The sequence below is a fragment of the Cyprinus carpio genome, chromosome A19 (assembly GCF_018340385.1).
Source record: "Cyprinus carpio isolate SPL01 chromosome A19, ASM1834038v1, whole genome shotgun sequence".
NCBI lineage: Eukaryota > Metazoa > Chordata > Actinopteri > Cypriniformes > Cyprinidae > Cyprinus > Cyprinus carpio.
The window spans coordinates 13024797-13046811 of NC_056590.1; the positions used below are offsets into that span (position 1 = coordinate 13024797).

Genomic DNA, 22015 nt, shown 5'->3' on the forward strand with positions numbered 1-22015 from the left:
GTGATTGGTCAATCTCTCTGTGAGGCTTCACACACACAGCAGGCTCATAGGACAGTGGACCAAATGTGCGAAAAAATATAATCCTCATCATCCTGTTAGGTCCTGCCTGTGTGTGTGTGCACGCATGTGTGTGTTTGTGTTAATATCACCTTATGAGTTCTGACAGGAAAAAACACACTATCTTTCTCATCTTTCCCTCACACACTCTCTCCCTGCTGACAAAGGAAGGTCTCTCTGACATTGAGTTCTCAAGAAGGTTCACTTGTGCAAGTTACTGTGTGTTTACATGTGTTTGCACTTTCTTAAACAGTATCTTTTGTGCCTCTAATAGAGATGTTTGTAGTCCCACAGTGTTAAAATGCTAAACAAATTAGCATTTTCGAGACACGGTTCCACTGGGAGATTCTAATGGGTTTTAAGAATAGCAGTTTTCGATTTATAAGTAAAATAAGGTCTGTGGTTAACATTACTTGGAAACATTTTCATGTTTCTGTTTTACTTTATACATTCCTCATACTCCTAAGGGAACCCATGGCAGATTATCTTACCAGTTTTACCTACATATTGAAACACTGAATAAATACTCTTGCAATTTCCTAGTGATATCTGACAAAATGTTTGTGTTGTTGCATTTTCCCATTTGTTTGTGTGCTCCTGTGTGACATGTACAGGTAAAGGCGACCTGATTGGTGCAAACATGTCGGTTGATGACCGTGTGATAAAGACGAACGCTGACGTGAAGGCGCTGACGTACTGTGACCTGCAGTGCATTAATCTGAGGGGTCTGTATGAGGTGCTCGACCTGTATCCTGAATACTCCCACCGTTTTGTGCAGGACATAACACACGACCTCACCTATAACCTGAGAGAGGGACAAGAGAGCTATGTAAGACATCACATTACCATTGTGATTTTAGAGTTTCTTGTTCATTTATTTGTTTGCGGTTGCCTAAACCCTTAATGCATTTCTGTAGCAGTAAAAGCCTGACCTGATCAAAACCTGATTCAGTTATTTGATTTCATGGACACATTGTTAATATTGTTTTTGGGATCCACCAATATATAATATATTTTTTAACCCCACACACAAAGTGATACATTTTCTATTTTAATATATTGTAAAATGTAATTTATTCCTGTGATTGCTGCAGACTTCAGGGTCACATGATCCTTCAAAAATCATTCTAATATGCTGATTTCGTGCTCAAGAAACATATCTTTTTATTATCAAAGTAAAAAAACAATTGTGTTTTTATAATATTTTGTGGAAATATTTATATTGTATTTTATATAGAAATCTTTTAAAACATTCTAAATGCCTTTACTCACTTTTGATCAATTTTATGTATTCTTGTTGAATAAATTTAACTTCTTTAAACTGACCCCAAACTTTTGAAAAGTAGTGAATGCTTACTTATTGTCTTATGTCTCACTTTCCAGGTCATATCCAGGATGTCCAGTAAGTCCATGGACACACAGGTGCGTCTTTTCCTCAGCTGTCAATCATTCCACACTTATCCACTAAGAGTGCTGTGTTGACTATAATAGCTTGGGGCTCATTTCCCTAACAATGATCTACCTCCCGCCTCATTTGCCTAATGAGGGAAGCTAAGAACACTACAGCTCTGAAACAGCAGGGAGAGAGAACGAAAAATTGATGATGATGGTTATGATCATCTTCCCCATTCCCTGTCCTTCCATGCCTGAAGCAGTAATCAGGGAGGGAGCGGTGCTAGAGGAAGGGGAACAGCGCGTTTAGGGGTAAAAGGAGGAGCGGGCGGTTATTGAAGTGCAGGATGACTGACTGCTTTGGGAAACTGCCGCTCTTTCAATTACAGTGTGAGAGAGCCTCAATTATTCAACAGGGAAAATGACCAAATTAGTCTACGAAAAGTGTAATTAATCAGATATATATAGAAGAGAAGAGAGGGAGAGAGAGAGAGAGAGAGAGAGATGGGGAATACCCCTCACGTTCACTCTGCCTCTTTGCTGTTTTACCTCTTGACTTTTCCTCCACCTTACAGTGGACTGACATTTAAAGTGTTCTATAAATGGAGATTATTTCCAGCTAACGTCGTTGCAGAATTTCACTGTGTAATTGGCAATGCGCGTGAGAGCCGTGAGGTGTAAAGCACAGCAAAACCTTTTACAACGTCTATTATTGAGCGGATACAGTCGAGCCTTTAGGGTTTGTTCTGACATAATCACTCTTACTCTTATGACTAGATGTCAAAGATCATCATATTATCAAAGCTGCCAGGCCAGTTGTTTTAAATGTCTTACAGGTCAAGTCTTCCTGAGGTCATTGCTAGCGAGGTCAAAGTTCAAGTGGTAAGACCACTACCATTACATGAGTTTTACCTAAGGACATTCACTTTGTTGTGTTTCTGCTGTTTCATAGCTTTTGTCTAATTGGTCCTCGAGGGAAAGTGTGTAGGTTGTTTTTAAGAGTGTTTTTATTTGTGTGTGTGTGTGCGTGTGTTTGTGTACTCCAGTGGTACCCGCATTAAACATACCAGTCTGCCTGTGCGTTATCTGACTAAGATATAATCTATCTATCTCTACATTTAACTCATTTATTCATTCATTAATGCATTTATTTATTAAGTATTTTTTTTCTCAGTAGTTATTTTGATGGCATCAAATAAAAAATTAGCCAGTAATCAATTTAAAATTGAGTTGTGTACAATATTTAATATTAATATAGATAATAATGTCACACTGATAAATGTAAATACTTGTAATGATTCCAATTTATTATAAAAATGTACAGTATTTCTAATAATATTTTAAAGCACAAATAAATTAAATAACATACACTTTATGTTCCATACAAACTCTCAGATTTTTTCATTTCTCATATGCATTTATGGTGATATAAATTTGCCAGTTTGTTACTTTAATGTTCTGTTATATTCCTGTTAATTCCCTTTTTTTTAATGAATCAAATCAGTGAATTTTGAACCAAATCAATTTGCTGTCAACCCAAATAATCACACCCCTAGTATTGTAGTCTTTCTCTCTATAAAAATAAAATCTGTGAAAAACATTTTGCATTATTTACCTTTGTTTATTAAATGTGTTCCATCTAAATAAACTTGCCTTGTCTTTTTAGAGCGAGCATATAGGTAATTATTTACTGGTTCAATGGATAAGGAGAAGATGGCAAGGAAAATGTGGGACCGACATAAAATTATCTAAATGTCACATAAAAGCCCCTAAATAATTGCTTAGAAGGAATTTTTAGGAGCAAGCAAGCACTGTCTTATTAACTAGATTTTCTTGTTCTGTCACATTAACTAGATCTATTTTTGTTTCATTGTTAATAATGAAAAGTCAATCTTTTTCTAGTTGAGTCATCCAATGTTAGTCATCCAACTTTCATTTGGCCTCACATGACCTCAGTGCTATCTCTGTCCAATCGCAGATGGAGGGGAGGGGAAATGGAGATGTGATCCAGTGCTATCCACCAATAGCTGAGCATCAAGATGAGGGAGATGACGATGATGAAGATGATCAGATACAGTATCTCAGCGGTGGAACCAAAGAGAAAATGCACATGCAGACAAATGATCACCAAGCCAACAAAAAGCTTCACATTCAACATACAACTGTCACAAACCCTGACCTCGCAAATCTCAGCCCAAGGTGTGCGCACGCCCACACATGCATGCTTTTAAAAAACATTCAAAGATGCAGTATTTTAATAGACATTTGCTCACTGGTGCATGAAGGACCTTGTGAGAGCAGTAAAGTGGATTTCTGTTTGTGTGTGTTCAGGGTCGTGGACGGCACAGAGGACAGTGATAGTACCGAAAATTCACACACATTCATATTTTCCTCTGGCCAACAGCACACTGTCAGTGGTGCAACTAATACCACTGCCACCACAGCAGGTGTGTGAGTGAATGTGTGCATATGTGTGTGTTGGCAGAGGATGGATGAGTTGATGAATATTGGCATCTTTCATCTTCATGCCAATATTCCAGGGCTGACGCACAATGAAGGATAACACCATTTAAAGTATTTACTATCACCTTAAAGGAATAGGTCACCCAAAAAAAAAAAAAATTTGCTGAAAAGATACTCACCCTCAGGCTATCAAAGATGTAGATAAGTTTGTTTCTTCATCAGAGCAGATTTGGAGAAATGTGTCATTACATCACTTGCTCAGCAATGGATCCTGAATGGGTGCCGCACAGTAATCCACACGACTCCAGTTAACATCTTGTAAAGTGAAAAGCTGCTTGTATGTAAGAAACAAATACACCATTGAGGCGTTTTAAGTTTAAACCATTGTTTCTGGCCAAAATACCAGTCCATAATCCATAATAGCGCTTCCTCCAGTGAAAACGTCCATCCCTGTTGTCTTCTTACATCAAAACCCACCGACAGATTAGTTTTGGACTGTTTTTGCTCATAAATAAATATTGAACATTTCACACCTCACTCAAAATAAACAACATACAAACTTTATAAAGCAAAAATAAATATAGAGAGAAGTACTGGATTCATGTGGATTATTGTGATGTAAAAAGTTTTAAAGTTAGAAAAATGTTTTAATGATGAATTTTATTAATTACAAACATATTTTAATTTCACAAGATGTAAATTGAGGTACTGGATTCATGTGGATTATTGTGATGTTTTTATCAGCTGTTTGGCTCTCACTCTGACGGCACCCATTGACTAAAGAGGATGCATCGCTGAACAAGTGATGTAATGCTAAATTTCTCCAAATCTGTTCCAATAAAGAAACTAAATCATCTACATATTGGATGGTCAATTTCAGCAAATTAAAATTTTTGGATGAACTATTTCTTTAAAGGAATAGTTAAATAATGTCTTGAATTTTGGTCTTTTCCACACACAATGCAATATAGAAGAGTTTTGGACCTTGTCATTTTGAATCAGTTTATTTTCATATGAAAAAGGCAGCTTAGACATTGTGCAAAATACCTCATTTTTTGTTTCTTGTAAGAAAGAAAATCATACTGGTTTTGAAAGACATGAGAGTAGGTAAAAGGTGACAGAATTTTCATTTTTGTGGTGAACTCTTCCTTGAAGTCTTTGTAATGAGTTTTCACTGGATGTTCTGTCAGTGTGAGGCAGTTAGACATAATTGTTTTTTCTCTGTGCAGAATTAGCAGCTAATTCAGAGGACACCAGAGGACAGCTACGCCACCTTAACCAAGAGGTAAATGATTTTCTGTTTAATCTCTGTCAGTCTTATGTCATTTTTTTTTTTTTTGCTGTGTAATTTAATGGTAGGTCTGCACTTACAGTTTATTTGGTAAGTCTTCAAATGGACTGTGGGTTTTATGGGTGATAACTCTGCACTAAATGTGAGTGCTGACAGATCGAAACCAGCCCCGCTCAGGTGAGCTCCTGGTGCCAGGTACGCACAAGCCATATGGCGGGCTGCTGCGAGAGAGGAGAAGGGAATGTTATTCAAACACTAGAGGACATAAAAGTCATTAGAAGAGGAAAGTGGGACTGGCCCCATGATGATGGAAGAGAACATTCCAACATTCCAGATTTCCACAATGCCCTTGAACCCACGTATTTTACATGTACATGATTCTGTGTAATTCATTATAAATTCAAAGGTGGTTTGTAAAGATTTTTTTTTATGCGTCATTGGAGGGCTTTCTCAGACCATCTCATCACATGGCCGTACTGGTCACTCACATAAATGTGCAACATTAAGTGAATCCATTACATTTTTAACATTAATTGAATATTAGCATTACAATTAACTGAACATTAATGTTTAATAAAAAATCATCAGGATATAGAAGTCTTATTGGCAGCTTGGCAGGAAGATTTTGATGTATTTTCCAATGTTTTTCCCCAGTGTAATATATTCTCAAAATCCTAAATTAACTAATTAATTACCTCTGCAGTTCTTACCACATATCTGAGTCCATATCAGACACTGACAGAGAACTGTAGTTCATCTGAGTATTGGTGTGGGTATAAATCCATGTGACAACCCACAGTCTTGATTTTCAGCCCACAGCTTTGACTTGAGGCTTTTGACAGGTGATGTCGTATGAGGGACGCCCTGCTGCTGAGCCTCTTCCTCATTTTTTCCTCTCTATCTCTGTCTCTGTCTCTTCTATCTCACTATATATATTTGACAGCCGGCCTCTCAGCAGGCTTTTGTTGTAATCCATGCTTGATTCAGTCCACCAAGAGGATGAGTGCTCTCTTCCTGTTGTCCCTTCCTGTTTGTCTTGTACCTCCCTGCCTCTGATGACATTTATGGATCATTACCCAATTACCCTCATTATTTGGTATTATCACTTGTTGGCACGATTCTGAGGGTGACTGCCAAATTGGTGTCCATCTGAATCTGGATCATCTGTGCTATGTTCTGGACCATCACGAACATTATGACTCTGAGCTTATTAGGGGGTGTGTAGAGGACAGACAGTGCAAAAGGATACACATGAAGAGTAATTATAGGAATCCTAATTGAATTTAGTGGTTACTTCATGATAATTATAAGCTTTAGTGCACTTCTAGAAAACTCAGTTGGAGAAATCGTAACTCTGGCTTTATGAATGGAAATTACCTTTCAGGTATAAAACCTAATCAACTTTTTGAAAGAGTTTTATTCGGAATAGCCAGAAAAGTTCATTTATTTAGCATAGTATGAGCACTGTTGTAGATAACCGCGTTTTTAAAACATTCAAGTCCGTGCTATTGAAATATTTTATTTTATGTTGCTGTTTTTCATGTTTCTCAACTTTTTTTTATTTAAATTAGGATGTATTTATTTATTTGTTTATTAGTTATTCTATTTAATGTAAATTTATTTGTTCAGGTTTTATACTTTTCACCCAGATTCAAAAGCACAAAAAAATGTGACACCTGTTTATGTATTACAGGTGAGCTCTCTTGGACAAGAGGTGGCTGAGCTGGGACGAGTCATGCGGAGTCTTGCCTTTCTTCTCGAATCCATGATGGCCTCTTCTCAAACACCAGGTGTCTGTACATCCACGTTTACCTCGGGACATCCATCACCTGCTATCCCCTTCCAGACCCATGGTTCTTCCTGGACCAGCCCTCCTTTTCCCTCAACGATACACAATGGAATACGTCCCGGAGGACTTGTATCCCATCTGCTTAGACCACAAGAACTGCGGCTGGTCTGCCCCACCACGTCTCCCAGTTCCTTTCCCGTAACAGTTTCCTCCTCCTTCCATACAGACAGATTCAGAGAGCCATTATTTACCCTTTCTCCACACAGCGCAGTCGCTCGGACCCGCTCACAAAGCCTGGAGACGCCTCTTCTGCAGCATCACCAACACATCTCACACACCCCTGGAACTTTACCCAGAGCTGGACAGTCATCGCTGGGAGAAGGCGAGGATCTCAGGTCCCTGGGTTTGTAGCAGTCAACTTTTAAAATGGACAAGTTCCTCTGGAATCTGCGTGTTAACCTGGACTCAGGACTGGACTGATAAGATAAGTGGTACACGCACTGCCAAAGCCACGGAGCAATGGTTCCTTCGAAGATATACGTGTTTACCATCTCAGTTTTTAAGATAATCTCTCTAACGGCATGTCTTTCAATGCAAGAAACTAAAGGGATATCTCTAATCAGGAAAGCTTGTTGGAGTTCCAACAGCAGTTTAACCTACCAAAAGTATAATCAACTGTTTGTGATTCAGATTCAACCCACATTCCATGTTCACTTCATCCATTATACGTCCAAATACTGTTCATATTAAGCCAAACTTCAGGTGCCAGTTGCATAAACAGCCACTATGTTAAAGGGGATGTCAGATGCCCATTTTCCACAAGTTGTTATGATGCTTTAGGGTCTTCATGAAATGTCTGCAAAATACTTTGGTTAAAATTCCTCTTTAAATGATGAGCTACTGCTCTCTCCACCCGTCTTCCGTTTTTTTTGTGTGTGTATCTGGTGGTGCATTACCATCAAAAACACCCACTGCATCCTCAGTGGCTCTCATGTTGAGAGAAAATGTACTCTTATGTTTACATTATTATTACATCCAACTATAAAACACTTGAATCGTTTGCGAGACATTGCTGTCACTTGCAGTTACAAGCAGGAAACTTGATAGATGTTAACTATCCCATTGAAAATCAAGCTCATTTTCATCTTGGAAAATGAACTCGTTTTCAACTTGGAACATTCCTTCACATACTGTACATCCAAGAATTATTTTGGAAAGATGGGAATATATTTCACAGATTGAGTTGTAAAAGGAGAAGACTGGAGAGACTGATTTATATTAGAACTTCAGCTCTTTAATCAGATGCGTAAAAGTATTTGCAGTGCTTGATAACTGACTTTATCCCCTAATTTAGTCAGATTAGCCCTGTATGGTGTAAAAATACACTGTATCTGCTTGTTATAAAATGCTCTGTCAACTTAAATAGTTGATGGGTTGTCTAAACAACTAGTCAGTCTTAAATAAGCATTGCATAATTAATAATAGTCATGTCATTTCCACTGAATACTCATCAGACTAGCAAAAACTGTCAACAATAAGCTGACAGATATTCAGTAAATAAGCTAAATAACTAACCTTTAATTGCACAAAACTACCATAGTCCTCCCATAAAAAGAAGATGGATTATGCATAATAACGGGAATATAGCTCACAGCGGGCAATCTGAAGTTTGACAGTAATTGCCTTGGAATTTATTGTTGAAGGTTGTGAATTCATTACAAAAGCGGTGCTTTGATGACTGTAGCATTGAGGTTTTAAAGGGGATGAATTTAGAAACTTAGGGTTTATGGTTGTATGCGGGACAGGTAACTGTTAGACTTTTGCATGCTAATTCACAGCATGATGACAGCATGCTAAAAGCCTTTGAGAAGCTGCATCCTCTTTCAAACGCCATGCTAATAACAGAAACTGCTAATACTTTACAATAAGGTTTCTTAAATTTAGTTAATATGTTTGGTTGCATTAACTAATTTTGACAGCATTTATTATTCATCAGTGTTAATTTGTGAATATATTTTAATTCGTGTTCATATATAATGCATTAAGTTATTTTTAAAATTTTGTAAAAGTGTTGTTGATGCTAACTTAAACTTAAAACTATTACAAATTTCTTTTGATAATTGAGATAAAGCTGAACTTGAATAAATATATAAATATGAGATATAAATATTAGATGAAAATGTAAACAAAATTAGAAATGCTGCATTGACAACTAACTGAAATAAAATGATTTTGAAGTATTAAAATGACTAAAACTATATCAAAATGAGAATAAATTAAAGTTAAATTCTTAATACTAAAAATAAAACTAATAAAAATGACAAAAGCGCATAACAACGTTAATAAAACTTTAAAATGAAAATAAAAAAACTAACATTTAAAATTTTAATTTAAACTAACAGCTAAAATTAAAATGAAAACAAAAGTAAATTAAAGCTAAACTCTTAATATAAAAAACAAAAATGACAAGTACATAACAACAGTACTAAAACTTAAACTAAACTAAAAATAAACAAAAAAAGCAATATTCTAAATGTGAAAAAGAACCTGACAAAAAGCCCATAAAAAAATAACAAAAACTTCACATGAAATTATAATTAAAGCCAATTCAGTTTATTAATAAATAAATACTGGTTAGTCATTTGCTGCCCATGTGACCAGAAATTGAAATGACTTCAGGTGGCTTCAGATCACTTGCAGTGTAAATGTCCCGTAAACTCCTTCATTATCAATTTCATCAAGACAAGACTGATTGTTTGCTTTACATTTAAACTAATATAAAGCACAAATGCTTGGTTTAAAGCATCATTCTAAAATTTTCTAGGATATCCCTTTAGTTTCTTTCTATGTGTTATTCTTATTTGCATGACTTCTGAAGAGGGTGGAGAGTATCCCCTTGCAGTAGGATGTAGAGACGCCATGTAGGGTTGTGCAGTAGACACCATAGAAGCATGAAGGTCATCTTGACACACACTGTCTCTCTTTTCTCCTCTGCTTAGCCCTCAGGGCAGGAGGGAGAAACAGCAGGACGAGTCTTACACAATGTGCGGGTGCTGTATGCAAGTGCATGTGCTTGAGTATGCGTGCGAGTGCATTTGGGGGGAAACAGGCTTATAATACTGTAGCCATATACTAAAGGGGTATTTGTGGCAGAGGTTTCTGAAGGAATGGGATCTGGGGCAGGAGGGATGGGGGTGGGATGCTCAAACGGCAGAGTTTATAATTAGTATAAGTTGAATTGACATGTGGAAGGGGGGTTTCTGTTTGCTTGCTCTTTAGGACTGGTCTTGGGGGATTGGTTGCCGGTGGCAAAGTGGCCCCTGCTGTCATTTCGTCACTCCTTGGCGCAAATGTGGTCTGTCTGCTTTGCCTGTCTCCCTCTCTTTCTCTTTCTCTTTTCTCTGCTCACTTTCCACCCATTTCACTTTGTCTGAATCTGGGAACATATTGCAAACCTCCTACTCCAGTTTTCGCCATTGACCTTACTTAGTCATTCATTTTAGAGGGATGCTTCACTCAGATATGAGTAATGTGTCATTATATACTGACCCTAGTGTCCTTCCAAAACTGTATAACTCTATTTGGTGGAGCATTTGAAAAAAGTTATTTTCCGTACATTGAAAAACATCCTTTCAGACCCCAAAACACTTGTTCTAAGTTGTCCTTTCATGTGAGGACGCGAATAGACAGATATTGAATGTAGTAAAAATCCTCTCTTCCACTGAAGCTGCCTATTCTCATTTGTTTTTGCTTATTTTGTCAAGACACATTGAGCCAAGTTTTATGCTGGTTGATGCAGGGTTATTTCAATTTTTTTTTTTTACTTGACTTCTCATTTTAGCTTAGTTTTCATTAGTAACTTTATCATTGTCAGTTTTGGATCAGTTTTAGTTTTTATAGTTTCATATGGTCTGTCTGTTGCCATTGTAGTTGTTTTAGTTTTGTATGTATTTTGGTTTATTTTGATTATTATTAGCCTATTATTATTTTTTGTTTCATTGTTTTCAACGTTTCATCGTTTATTCACTCCCATTTTTTGTTTTAGTTTTCTTGTTTATTTTATTCTGTATAATTTCATTTTCAGAAGTTCTACTCTGTCATTGTTAGTTTTGGATTAGTCTTTGTAGTTTCAGTTTAATAACCATTCTCCTACACTGTTTCTTTAACTGTTTTAAAAAGCAGAATGAATATTTACCAATTGCTGGTCACAATTTATAGACAATGAGCATATAAACTGCTGTGCCGTGCTCCTTATATTTATCACAGAGTAAAAACGCTGAGTGAAAGGAGAGTTTTATAATGACAGGACACTCATCAACACTTTATTCAACAGGAAGAACAGTTCGTTCTACGCGTCATGTGTCTTTGCTATTATTGCACATGCGCAGTCCTTTCCATTCCGGTTTTCAATCCGATAGAGTGTTTACATGCACTCTCAGTCATGCTAGAAAAGGAATAAACCACCCCTTTCAATCCGATTGAAATTTCATGGGATTGAGCTCAATCTGATCGATTAAGGTGTTTAGCCTACATGAAAGCTTTTCAGTCTGGATTATTGGGTGCATGTCTATCTCATCATCCTGTCACTTTTATCCCTATTGGAAAACTGCATGTCAGACTTTATATTTCCTTGTCGCTGTTAAGGGTGACTGATATAGCCAATACCATATTTATTCTACTTAATGTTTCAGGTATAATAACATGACATTTTTGGACTTTTTTAAAAAGTATGTTTATTGTATATAATCTAAACCGGCCCCCAAAAGTCTTCATCACTGCCTTGAGTCAGCTTGATATTTCCTCCCACAATTCAGGACAGACTGTCTTCTTGCCCCTTCCTGCAGAACTCCACCTTTCCATCCCTCTGCCAGTCACAGGACAGCGATGCCAAGCTTGAGCATAGGGGTTTACATTTTTATATTTCTATGAATGTATCTCAACTAAAGGTGTATTTTTATACCTCTAAAACAGAGGAAATCTTCTGGAATTGTGAAAAGACTGCTGGGAATGGATGCAATGCAACTGGAGGGATTGTGGGAATCATATTCCAATGCAAGGATGATTCTCGATGCAGCTCTCTCACAGTCTCGATGGCTTTGTGAAACTCTCCTATCTCCAATACTACTAGGAATGTAATCACGTTATTTAAATTCTTTTTGTTTTGATATTATTAGAGAAAAACCTGTAATGCAAATAAATGACTGCAGCTATTGGATTAATGCAGATGTATTGTCCATGTTTCCTACTGTTGTTCTGCCGCAGATGTTTATCATTGGAGAGGCTGACGCCAAGTTAAAATCACCGCCTATGACCTTTTCCCCAATTGTGATGTTTAACATGTCAATAAGCTACTATATATGGTAATATTTTCTTTCATAACTCACAAACTACTTAAAATATATCATCATTTGGTATAAAGAAAAATTAAGTAACATTAATATGAAAGTCTAGATCTTAATATTGAATAGTCAGGAGTATTAACATACTTATACATTTTAGTGCCTGTTGATAACTATATGAAATTGCGTTTAAGTTATGTAATTAGGTTTACGTGGGACAAGAGATTTCTATAGCCAACACTTACATCAAAACCATAAATCATGATTTGCAAAGTTTGGCCAAATTAGCAAAATTTTGCAGGCAAAAAAGTCCATTATCTATTGTCAATAGTGTACTAATGTATAAAGAAAAAATACAAATTTGCCAGCAGAAATTTGCAGAACAACTGTAAATGTGACAGCCTTTATTCTATTCCAGGGGGAGGGGCATTGTCATTCTAAAGAGCATCTGATTGGACAAAAATCAGTGCAGTGCAGGATGAGTCATCAATATATTTGTGTTGTTTTCCCAGAAAAGTAGTAGTGTAATTATAAACATGTTTATCTGCATTTTGTCTTTTTTTTTCAATGAGTGTATTTTGTCAATGGTATTTATGAGCAGATTAGCACAGATGGCTTTAAAACTATAGTTTGTAGTAACACGTTGAAAAAAAGCCAGAACATTTTCATTTAAATTTAAATTTTAACAACCAAGAGATACAATAGATATTTTAAAAAAATCAAACGTGGTACAATTGCTTTCAGTCTCCTCTACTATATGTACTTTGCGGAGTTATTGAAAGGTCATGTTTAGAGCGTGTTTGTATGTTTGCGTGTGTGCATTTGTCACATCTCCTTGTTGTGATTTGTCACTCTGCCGGCGTGTGACAGATGTCTTGAATGTAAGCAGGGAACGTAGCCTGGCACGCATGCCAGACGCCACCAGTGCGTGCTTTTTTTGTCGCCACAGCCGCGGTTCATCTGAGGAGAATACCGCGTGTTGACAGGTCTCCATGGTAACTGGAACAACTGTAAACTGAAACAAATGGAGAAGAGATGAAGTAAGGTAGGTGGAAAGAGATGAGGAGGGAGTGAGACAGAGGAAAATAACAGCGGAAAAATAGGAAGCTGGGTGATAAATGTATGATGCAAGAGACAAGAAAGAGGAGACTGATGAAAGTAAACTACAGGAGTTTGAGGCGATTGTTGCATTAATGTTGGGAATTTTTAACATAGGCCTATATAGGCTAGGCCCTGCAGCTTTTTTCCTTCTTTTTTATTTTAATAAGCAAGGACACATTGAATTAATCAAAAGTGACAGTAAACAAATTTATAATGTAACAAAACATTTATTTTTGAAAGAAATCAGTTATTTTAAACTTTCTATTCGTCAAAGAATAGTGAAAAAAATACAGCTATCATGGTTTTCACAAAATTATTAAACGGCAACTGTTTTCAGCATTAATAATAAGAAAGAAAAATGTTTTTTGAGCAACAAATCAGCATACGATTTCTGGATCACGTGTTTCGGTAATGGCTAGTAAATAATCAGCCTTGCCATCACAGAAATAAATTACTTATTAAAATATATTAATATGTAACTGTTATTTTACACAAAATCATGGTTTTACTGTATTGCGTTGAGTGGTGTCCCCCACAGCAGAAATTGGTAAGGGCCGTAGTGGCCCCTTCTGGCCTGCTTGTGCACCGACACTGTCTTGGCAAAACTTCTTGCCCATTTTTTCAAAATCGAATCAAAGTATGATAGGAAAGTCCTGCCATACATTTTGTCTCTTTTCACTCAAAAATACATAATTTAATTTAAAAGTGTTGTGAACAGCGTTTCATGCTCCTTAACAATGTCCTGAGGTTGATGTGAAAGAGTGCGTGAGGTGTTTCTTTCTCTGTATCGAAACATTCACTTCTGCACTTCATCCTTATTTAACTAGACTCTAAAGCATTTTTTTTCCTGCAGGTACAGCACTTTACATGCTGAGCAGCCATTATCCTACTCAAAGGCTGTACCTGAACAGCAGACAAAAAAAAAAAAAAACAGTTCACAGGATGAGTATTAGAGATGTGTGGCTATGGGTGACAGTGCAGGGATAGAGATGGCAGTACAAAAAAAAAATACCTTGGAAAAAGCTGAGCCAGAAAGAAATTTATAGTTCAATAAGATAAAAGGATACTGGCTATGCGGAGAGTGTAGGTGGAACTTTTGTTCACCTTCATAGTGTTTCTCTGCAAGCAACTGATTTTCTGTGTGTGTGTGTGTGTGTGTGTGTGTGTGTGTGTGTGTGTGTCTATGTGCATTCTGATGTGAACAATGACGCTATTCACTATTTTCTGATAGCCCTGACCCAAATACACTGGCTATTCATCACTTTGCCCATCCATTAATGTGTACAATACAGCTCTTCCATTCAAATGAACACACGCACTTACAGAAAAGAACCACGGTAGTTTAATGCAGCCGTCTCAGTCAGGCGCATTAGATATGTGCTCATTAATGTATTTGGAACAAGGTCAAAACTCTTAATATCATGAAACATGACAGTAAGGATGACAAAACTGTCAAAGCAATGGGGTCATATCAATATTTTTCATAATGCAGCAACAGTAATTTCACCAATGAGAGCTATATAAGAATAAGAAAAATAGTCCATTAAATTCTGATCATTTTACCCATATGTTGTTGTTCCAAATCTGACTCAAGCATGTTTTAATATCTAGTTTTAATATTATGTGGCCCCTAAAGGGACATGGTGATGGTACAAAAAAACAAAATGAGAGTAGAGGAAAATTTATGTCAAAGCTTTTGCGTTCCCCCAAGAAACTTTGCCTTCACTTGCAAAACCTTTTGTGATGAAAATAATTATGAAACTATTCTACTTAAACTATTTCAGTGCTTTTGTGTGCTCAAGACTTTTTATTGCATTTTTTTTTTTTTTAAATAATACTTATGTTAGAGAACGTACATTTTTTCTATTGTTGGTCCCCTTTGGGGCTCTGTAGGATATGCACTCAAGTGATTGAGATATAACAGTAAACGCAGAGGGCGCCAAAGAGTTTTATTGAAAGGACAATTTCAATAGGTTTCTCTCTCAAAGCTATTGTATGGCTCAAGGAGACTGTGCACCATGTCAAATGAACTTTTATGGTGCTTATTTGATCCTTTCTGGAGTTTTTGCCAGTCCTATAGGTCACAACAGGATTTCACCGTATTATCAACCTGTACAACTAATGACGAACAGATTTCCCAAACACTTGGCTGTGTCTATAGTAACCTTCATGCTGAATTTAAGAGGGGAATATCAGCTCAAATTGAAAATGTTAGTTTTGTAGGTTTTTTTTTTTACTTAATCCTAACATTTGATGTTACACACACACACACACACACACACACACACACACACACACACACACACACACACACACTAGGGAATGCTGCCATGTTGTGTGCTACAGGCCCTGTCCCAGATGGCTCTTCATGTGCACTTGCTGAACTTACAACTGCATGCGCATTTCCATTAAAGCCCAAAGTATACTTCAGTTTTGACACAAGCACTTAGGATATGCATACAGCTGAAATCATACCCTATTTCTCATTTGACTGGGTGCACAAACAGAAAGTTTTCCCCTCTGTATCTTTGTCCAGTGTTAGCACTTTCTCTAAAATGCATAACTTAGTGTACAAAGTATACTTTGGGTTAGAAGGGTGCTCGCAAATGCCGATGCTATGTAGCTACTATGAACCCTCTTTACAATGTTACGAAAGCATGGACTTGAAGGGAAGACCATGAGGGCTTAAAGGGATAGTTCACCCAAAAACGAAAATTATGTCATTAATGACTCTCCCTCATGTCGTTCCAAACACGTGAGACCTCCGTTCATCTTCAGAACACAGTTTAAGATATTTTAGATTTAGTCCAGGAGCTTTCTGTTCCTCCATTGAGAATGTATGTACGGTATACTGTCCACGTCCAGAAAGGTAATAAAAACATCTTCAAAGTAGTCCATGTGACATCAGAGGGTCCGTTAGAATTTACTGTTTGAGTAAATGAATTACTCCGGGATATTGGTTTATTTGAACTCAGAGCGAGTGTCAGCCATGTTAAAAAAGTTAACAGCTTAAGTCATTTGTGGATTAATGCTTATTGGAGACGCGAACCGTTTCAAACGATTCAGTTCGATTTGGTGAACTGGCTCAAGAAGATCCGGTTACATCGAGTGATTCTTTCGCGAACCGGATATCACTAAACTGCAGTGCTGTGAACGCGCTCACAACAGACCCGGGAGAGAAGTCAATGCTGAATAAAGTCGTAGTTTTTGATATTTTTGGACCAAAATGTATTTTCGATGCTTCAACAAATTCTAACGGACCCTCTGATGTCACATGGACTACTTTGAAGATGTTTTTATTACCTTTCTGGACGTGGACAGTATACCGTACATACATTTTCAATGGAGGAACAGAAAGCTCTCGGACTAAATCTAAAATATCTTAAACTGTGTTCTGAAGATGAACGGAGGTCTCACGGGTTTGGAACGACATGAGGGTGAGTCATTAATGACATAATTTTCATTTTTGGGTGAACTATCCCTTTAAGGAGCCATTTGGGAGAGGGCCTTAAAGTCTATATGAACAGAAGTTGTGACCAATTTTACTTCAGTATTGTGATGTATTTCCAAGTGAAATGGAATAATGATTAGAGGGCGGAGCTTGTTATTCCCAACTGACATCATCAGAGATAAAAATGCCATTCTGGAGGGAACGCAAATGTTCAGATTTTTTTTTTTAAAGATTATGAAGACAGTTTTCTTTCTGTGGATTAACTTGCATGGATGAACTGTTCACCACAAGATGAATAACTTCACTAAGTAAATAGGGTCAGTTTTGATTTTAGTTGGTTTTTAAAGTTTTCCATTTGGGATGCTTGTGCACTACGCCTGCATTACATATAGAATAATGCATAGTATGCGAAAACTATGTTCTTTTTTCTGTTATAGAGCCTAAGGCTGTCACAGAGCCAATTTTTCATTTTTCTCAGGACTGCTGTTTAAATGACATCTGTCAGGTTGAAGAGCAATTTTATGCATAGTGTTTCAAAAATGCTTACTGCAGCTTTTAAATATGTGCTGTCCTGGATTTATTTTTTGGAATGACTGCATTTATGCATGCGCAAATGTACAAACGTTGGCTTGTGCGTGTTCACGTGTAACACTTTAACGTTGCAGGTGATGAATGACTGTGAAAATGTGCTTCTCTGGAGAGCTCCTCGCTCCTCATCAGGAGGGAGAGGAGCTGGAGAAGATCAATGGCTTTCAGCAGTTGAAGTGATTCTCCCGTGTTGGCCGGCTGCTTTAACCACCCGTGTTTCCTCGGAGCTGTCAGATGGAGCGAGAGGTCTCATTGTTCAGAGATGACACAGAGTGAATCCATCGCTGTTCGACCTGATCCAGTCCTATAAGGGGAGATGAATTGCGGTGGTTCCTATAGTCAACAGAGTCAAGTGAACATTTTCATTTATTTACATAAATATATATGCATAAATATACCTACATGTAATCTTTTGACTGTGTTCTTTTACACAGGCAAACAATGTACGGTATATACACAGTGTTTAATATATATATATATATATATATATAAAGAGTACTGTGCAAAAGTCTTAGGCTATTAGTATTTTCACCAACAAAAAAACACCCAACTGGTTTTAAGCCTGTTATTTCTATCTTTTGCTGTAGTGTGTCAGTAGGAAATAACATTCCTTTTGCCATTAACTGTAATAATCCAGTGAAATTTTTGTATGCACAAGGACTCTGACAATAGCCAGTTCTCCACACAGAGGTCTGATCTCACCATCATCCAGTCTGTCTGGAATGACACAAAGAATCAGAACAAACTGAGACAGACTAAATCCAGAAGAACTGTAGCAACATCGATAAAACAAATCTATTTATGACAGATTATTTGTGAAAACATTCTCAGTTTCCAGCATTTTTACACAAGTGCCTAAAACTTTTCATAGTACTGTAGCTTTGCCGGTAAGTTTCTTCAAGCATCTTGGAGACATTGCCACATTTCTTCTGGATGTAGTCTGTCTCAGTTTGTTCTGTTTCTTCATGTCATTCCAGACAGACTGGATGACGGTAAGATCAGACCTCTGCGTGGAGCATTGGCTGCTGTCAGACTCCTCGTGCATAGAAAAAAAAATTGGATTATTACAATTAATGGCAAAAGGAATGTTTGGAAATGTAAATTGATATATCCTACTGACACACTACAGCAAAAGATATAAATAACTGTCCGAACACCATTCTTTGGGGTGAAAATACTAACATGCCTAAGACTTTTGCACAGTAGTGTATATATACACTGTGTAAGATAGATAGACAGACAGATAGATAGATAATAAATGTAACACACTTGTATCAATATTAAATGGATACGAATTTCCTTTGACAATAGCCGACGTATGCTGTGATGCTCACATGTTATCTGCTCAATCTCCATGCAGACTTTCTATAACACCCTGGCACGTTTTGAGAAACTCAGCTCGTATGGACTCTGGCAGTGCAGAAATTGCTTCGTGAGCGTCTTGTGCGATTGTTAAGGCGGCGCGCGGTCTGGGCTTTGCTCGTCAATCACCTCAGCACCCCTCCTTTGAGCTCAAGGGCTCCAGCGGGAGAGCTAAATTGGCTCTAGCATCATCACCGCTGCTGTCGCCGTCTTCGCTGAAGAGTTTTTTTGGACAAGACCTTTTTTTTATTTTTATTTTTTTGCTCGTGGTGCAGAAAGCCAGGCTGTCTTGTGTCATCCTTTTCCTTTTCAAGTGTCTGGGGGCAGAAGGAGCCACTCGCTGCTTGAATGATATGAAAAGCCGTTTAAGAGCACATTAAAATGGGAAGTTGTGTACAAAGACACGTTCTCTCCTGGTTGGTGGAGATATCGAGAATCACAAACGTCTCTGGGAGCTGTATAGAAAGGTTAAACGGAGGAGGGACAGTCAGAAAATGGCCTGTGTCAGTAGACAGAAGTGTTGCATAACAAGCACATCAACAAAACACCTGTATAGACCTACGTCTTGAGTTGCTGAGGCCTGAAGTACTAGCACAGCACGAATTCACTTCTGGATGTATTCATAAATGATTTGTGACTAGTGTAGTTGGTCTCAAATAGCTTAAGGGACCTCAGGGAGAGCGATTTGTCAGCCGCTTTTCATTTTTTAAATCCTCAAGGTTAAACCATCAAACCAAGTCAAGGTCAAAAGGAACATTTGAAGCTTGCCACTTCAGTTCATATTGGCTTTAAAAAAGTCATTTTTTTCTGACAAAATGTAAACCTTGAATGAATAAGTACAAAATAAATATTTTTAATAGATTTAAATAGATTTCATATATCCAAAAAATATCAAATTAAACTGGCCTTTTCTGGAATTTCCTTTATAATTCAGATATTATTACATTTGGGGTTCCACATTATTGGAATTCTTTTAGGGATTTGTTTGAAGAGGATGCTTTTGGTGTGTGTACACAAAATAGAAAACCAGCAGTAAAGAATCAAAAAGAGTTTTCTGGTGCTGGCGTCAGCTGTTTAGAGGGCAGAACACTGATGTGATGCTTTCTGATGAGGGAGAGAGAGGCTATGAAAAAACCTGGTTCTGGTCTCCTGCCCATTATTCTGGGCAAGCTGAAAACATTGTCACAGTTCTCTGATCTGATTTATTCTCGAAACACAAGACACTTTCAAAACTGTCATGTGGCTAATAGTGCTCCTGTACCTCAAGTGGTAGAGCATTGCGTTACAAAGCGCAAGGTTGGGAGTTTGATTCCCCGGGAACACAATGTAGGTAAAAATTGATAGCCTGAATGCACTGTAAGTCGCTTTGGATAAAAGCGTCTGCTAATTGCATTAATTTAATTTAATTTAATTTAATTTAATTTGTAAAGTGATTTGAACCTGGCTAAGCTTTTTGTATGTGCAATGTCGTACTATACACTCTTAAAAATAAAAGTGCCAAAAGGTTTTTTATTTTATTTTATTTATTTATTTTTGCAGTGATGCTATAGAAGAACCATTTTTGGTTCCTCAAAGAACCTTTCAGTGAATTTATTAGTTGTTTGGTCTCTCATTCTGACGGCACCCATTCACTGTAAAGCATTCATTGGTGGGCAATAATGTAATGCTAAATTTCTCCAAATCTCTTCCAATGAAGACAAACTCGAGTGAATACATTTTCTGCAAATTCATTTTTGGGTGAACTTTTCTATTAATGGTTCATCTTGGTTGTAGATGCCAATACAGAATGTTTATTTTCTGTATGCCACAGAGGCATATAAGAAATATTCTTCAACTGAAGCGCTTTGTGTGAATGAAAGCAAAAAAGAGAGGAAGAGGAAGATGAAGAGGAAGAACAAAAGGACCTGCATGACCATGTGTCTCATTTGTTCGGTGGTCTCGGCATGTAATTCCTTCATGCTGAATTTTAATAGGATAATGTACTTCATGTCTCACACAGGTCTTATGAACTACCTGTCAGAGGAATACATGAATATATAACACCATGAAGCATGATGAAAAACATCATCTGCACAAATCCTCAAGGATGAACTCCTATTTTCACACCTATTTTTATATTCAAATGGAATTGGCTAGTACAGTACAATACATAGCATACTTGTTCTAAAAGGGAAAGGTTACTAAAAATTAGCATGTCATAATTTTTCTGAGATACAGAAGCAGCTCTGTTGTATCTGATATCCTTATTGTGTACACATGAATATTCAATATTAGAAATGATTGCTTAAATCCTGATGAGCAAAAACCTTGTTCAATAACTTTTTATATTGATTAAATGTAAAACATTTTTTATTATTATTTAATTCACAATTTACTTTACTTTACAAATGATTTTATTAATATGCCTCAAAGAATAACTAACTTTTTATTTATCATTTATTGCTGACACTTACTGAAAAATGACGAAGGCCTGGATATATAATATATTTTTATAATAACTGAATAATCTGATCCATATGCAGTTTTGTGCCCTACAGCAAAATACGAAAAAAAAAAAATTTTCAGTCTCATTGACAGAATACCTCCAGGCATTGCAATAATATCATATTTGATATCGCATTGCATTATATTCAAAGGAGGTCTATATTCTTTTGAGACCAATTATTGCAGCTTACTTCAGCCCCACAGTGGCTGCAATTACAACAGCAAACTCTTGTAATTGTTACACAGAGGGTCACAAACGCAGCAGATGAGATCTGAACATTGACCTTTCTCTTCCAGGAAAAGAAATGTAACAGAAAAGAAATAGATTGCTAGTGTTTGACAAACTACTGAAAATCAGCATAATCATTTATGCACTGTCAGATTTTGAAGAGTGGTTTGACATGCCAAAAATAAACTTAGTATATAACCAGAATATTACAAATGCTACTACCAAAATAAATTAAGTAAGTAGACAATTACATGACAGGATTAACATAGAAACAAGAATTTGTAACCTGGAATCTACAAAAAGCAAGGTCTAAATCAAGCTGAGCAGTTGCATGAAATCCTAGAATTGATAACAGCAAATTCAGCATTTTCTATGCTCATTGATTAATTATCTGATGAATTGCCTCAATTATGGCGACGAAACCCTTTAGATCATTCAACACCTACTGTATATGACACTTCTGCCCATG

The 22015-nt window shown here is 36.9% G+C and overlaps 1 protein-coding gene across 2 annotated transcripts in view; it reads left to right on the forward strand.

Moving 5' to 3' along the window:
- Positions 1 to 8206, forward strand: part of LOC109102269 (potassium voltage-gated channel subfamily H member 8-like) — a 38537-nt gene extending 30331 nt beyond the window's left edge. For both annotated transcript variants that reach the window (XM_042776623.1, XM_042776624.1), the window contains 6 exons: positions 672 to 886; positions 1441 to 1479; positions 3428 to 3648; positions 3781 to 3896; positions 5142 to 5197; positions 6897 to 8206. In XM_042776623.1, the coding sequence (XP_042632557.1) occupies positions 672 to 886; positions 1441 to 1479; positions 3428 to 3648; positions 3781 to 3896; positions 5142 to 5197; positions 6897 to 7403 (1154 nt within the window). In that variant the 3' untranslated portion in view covers positions 7404 to 8206. The remainder of the gene's footprint in view (positions 1 to 671; positions 887 to 1440; positions 1480 to 3427; positions 3649 to 3780; positions 3897 to 5141; positions 5198 to 6896) is intronic.
- Positions 8207 to 22015: the final 13809 nt, after the last annotated feature.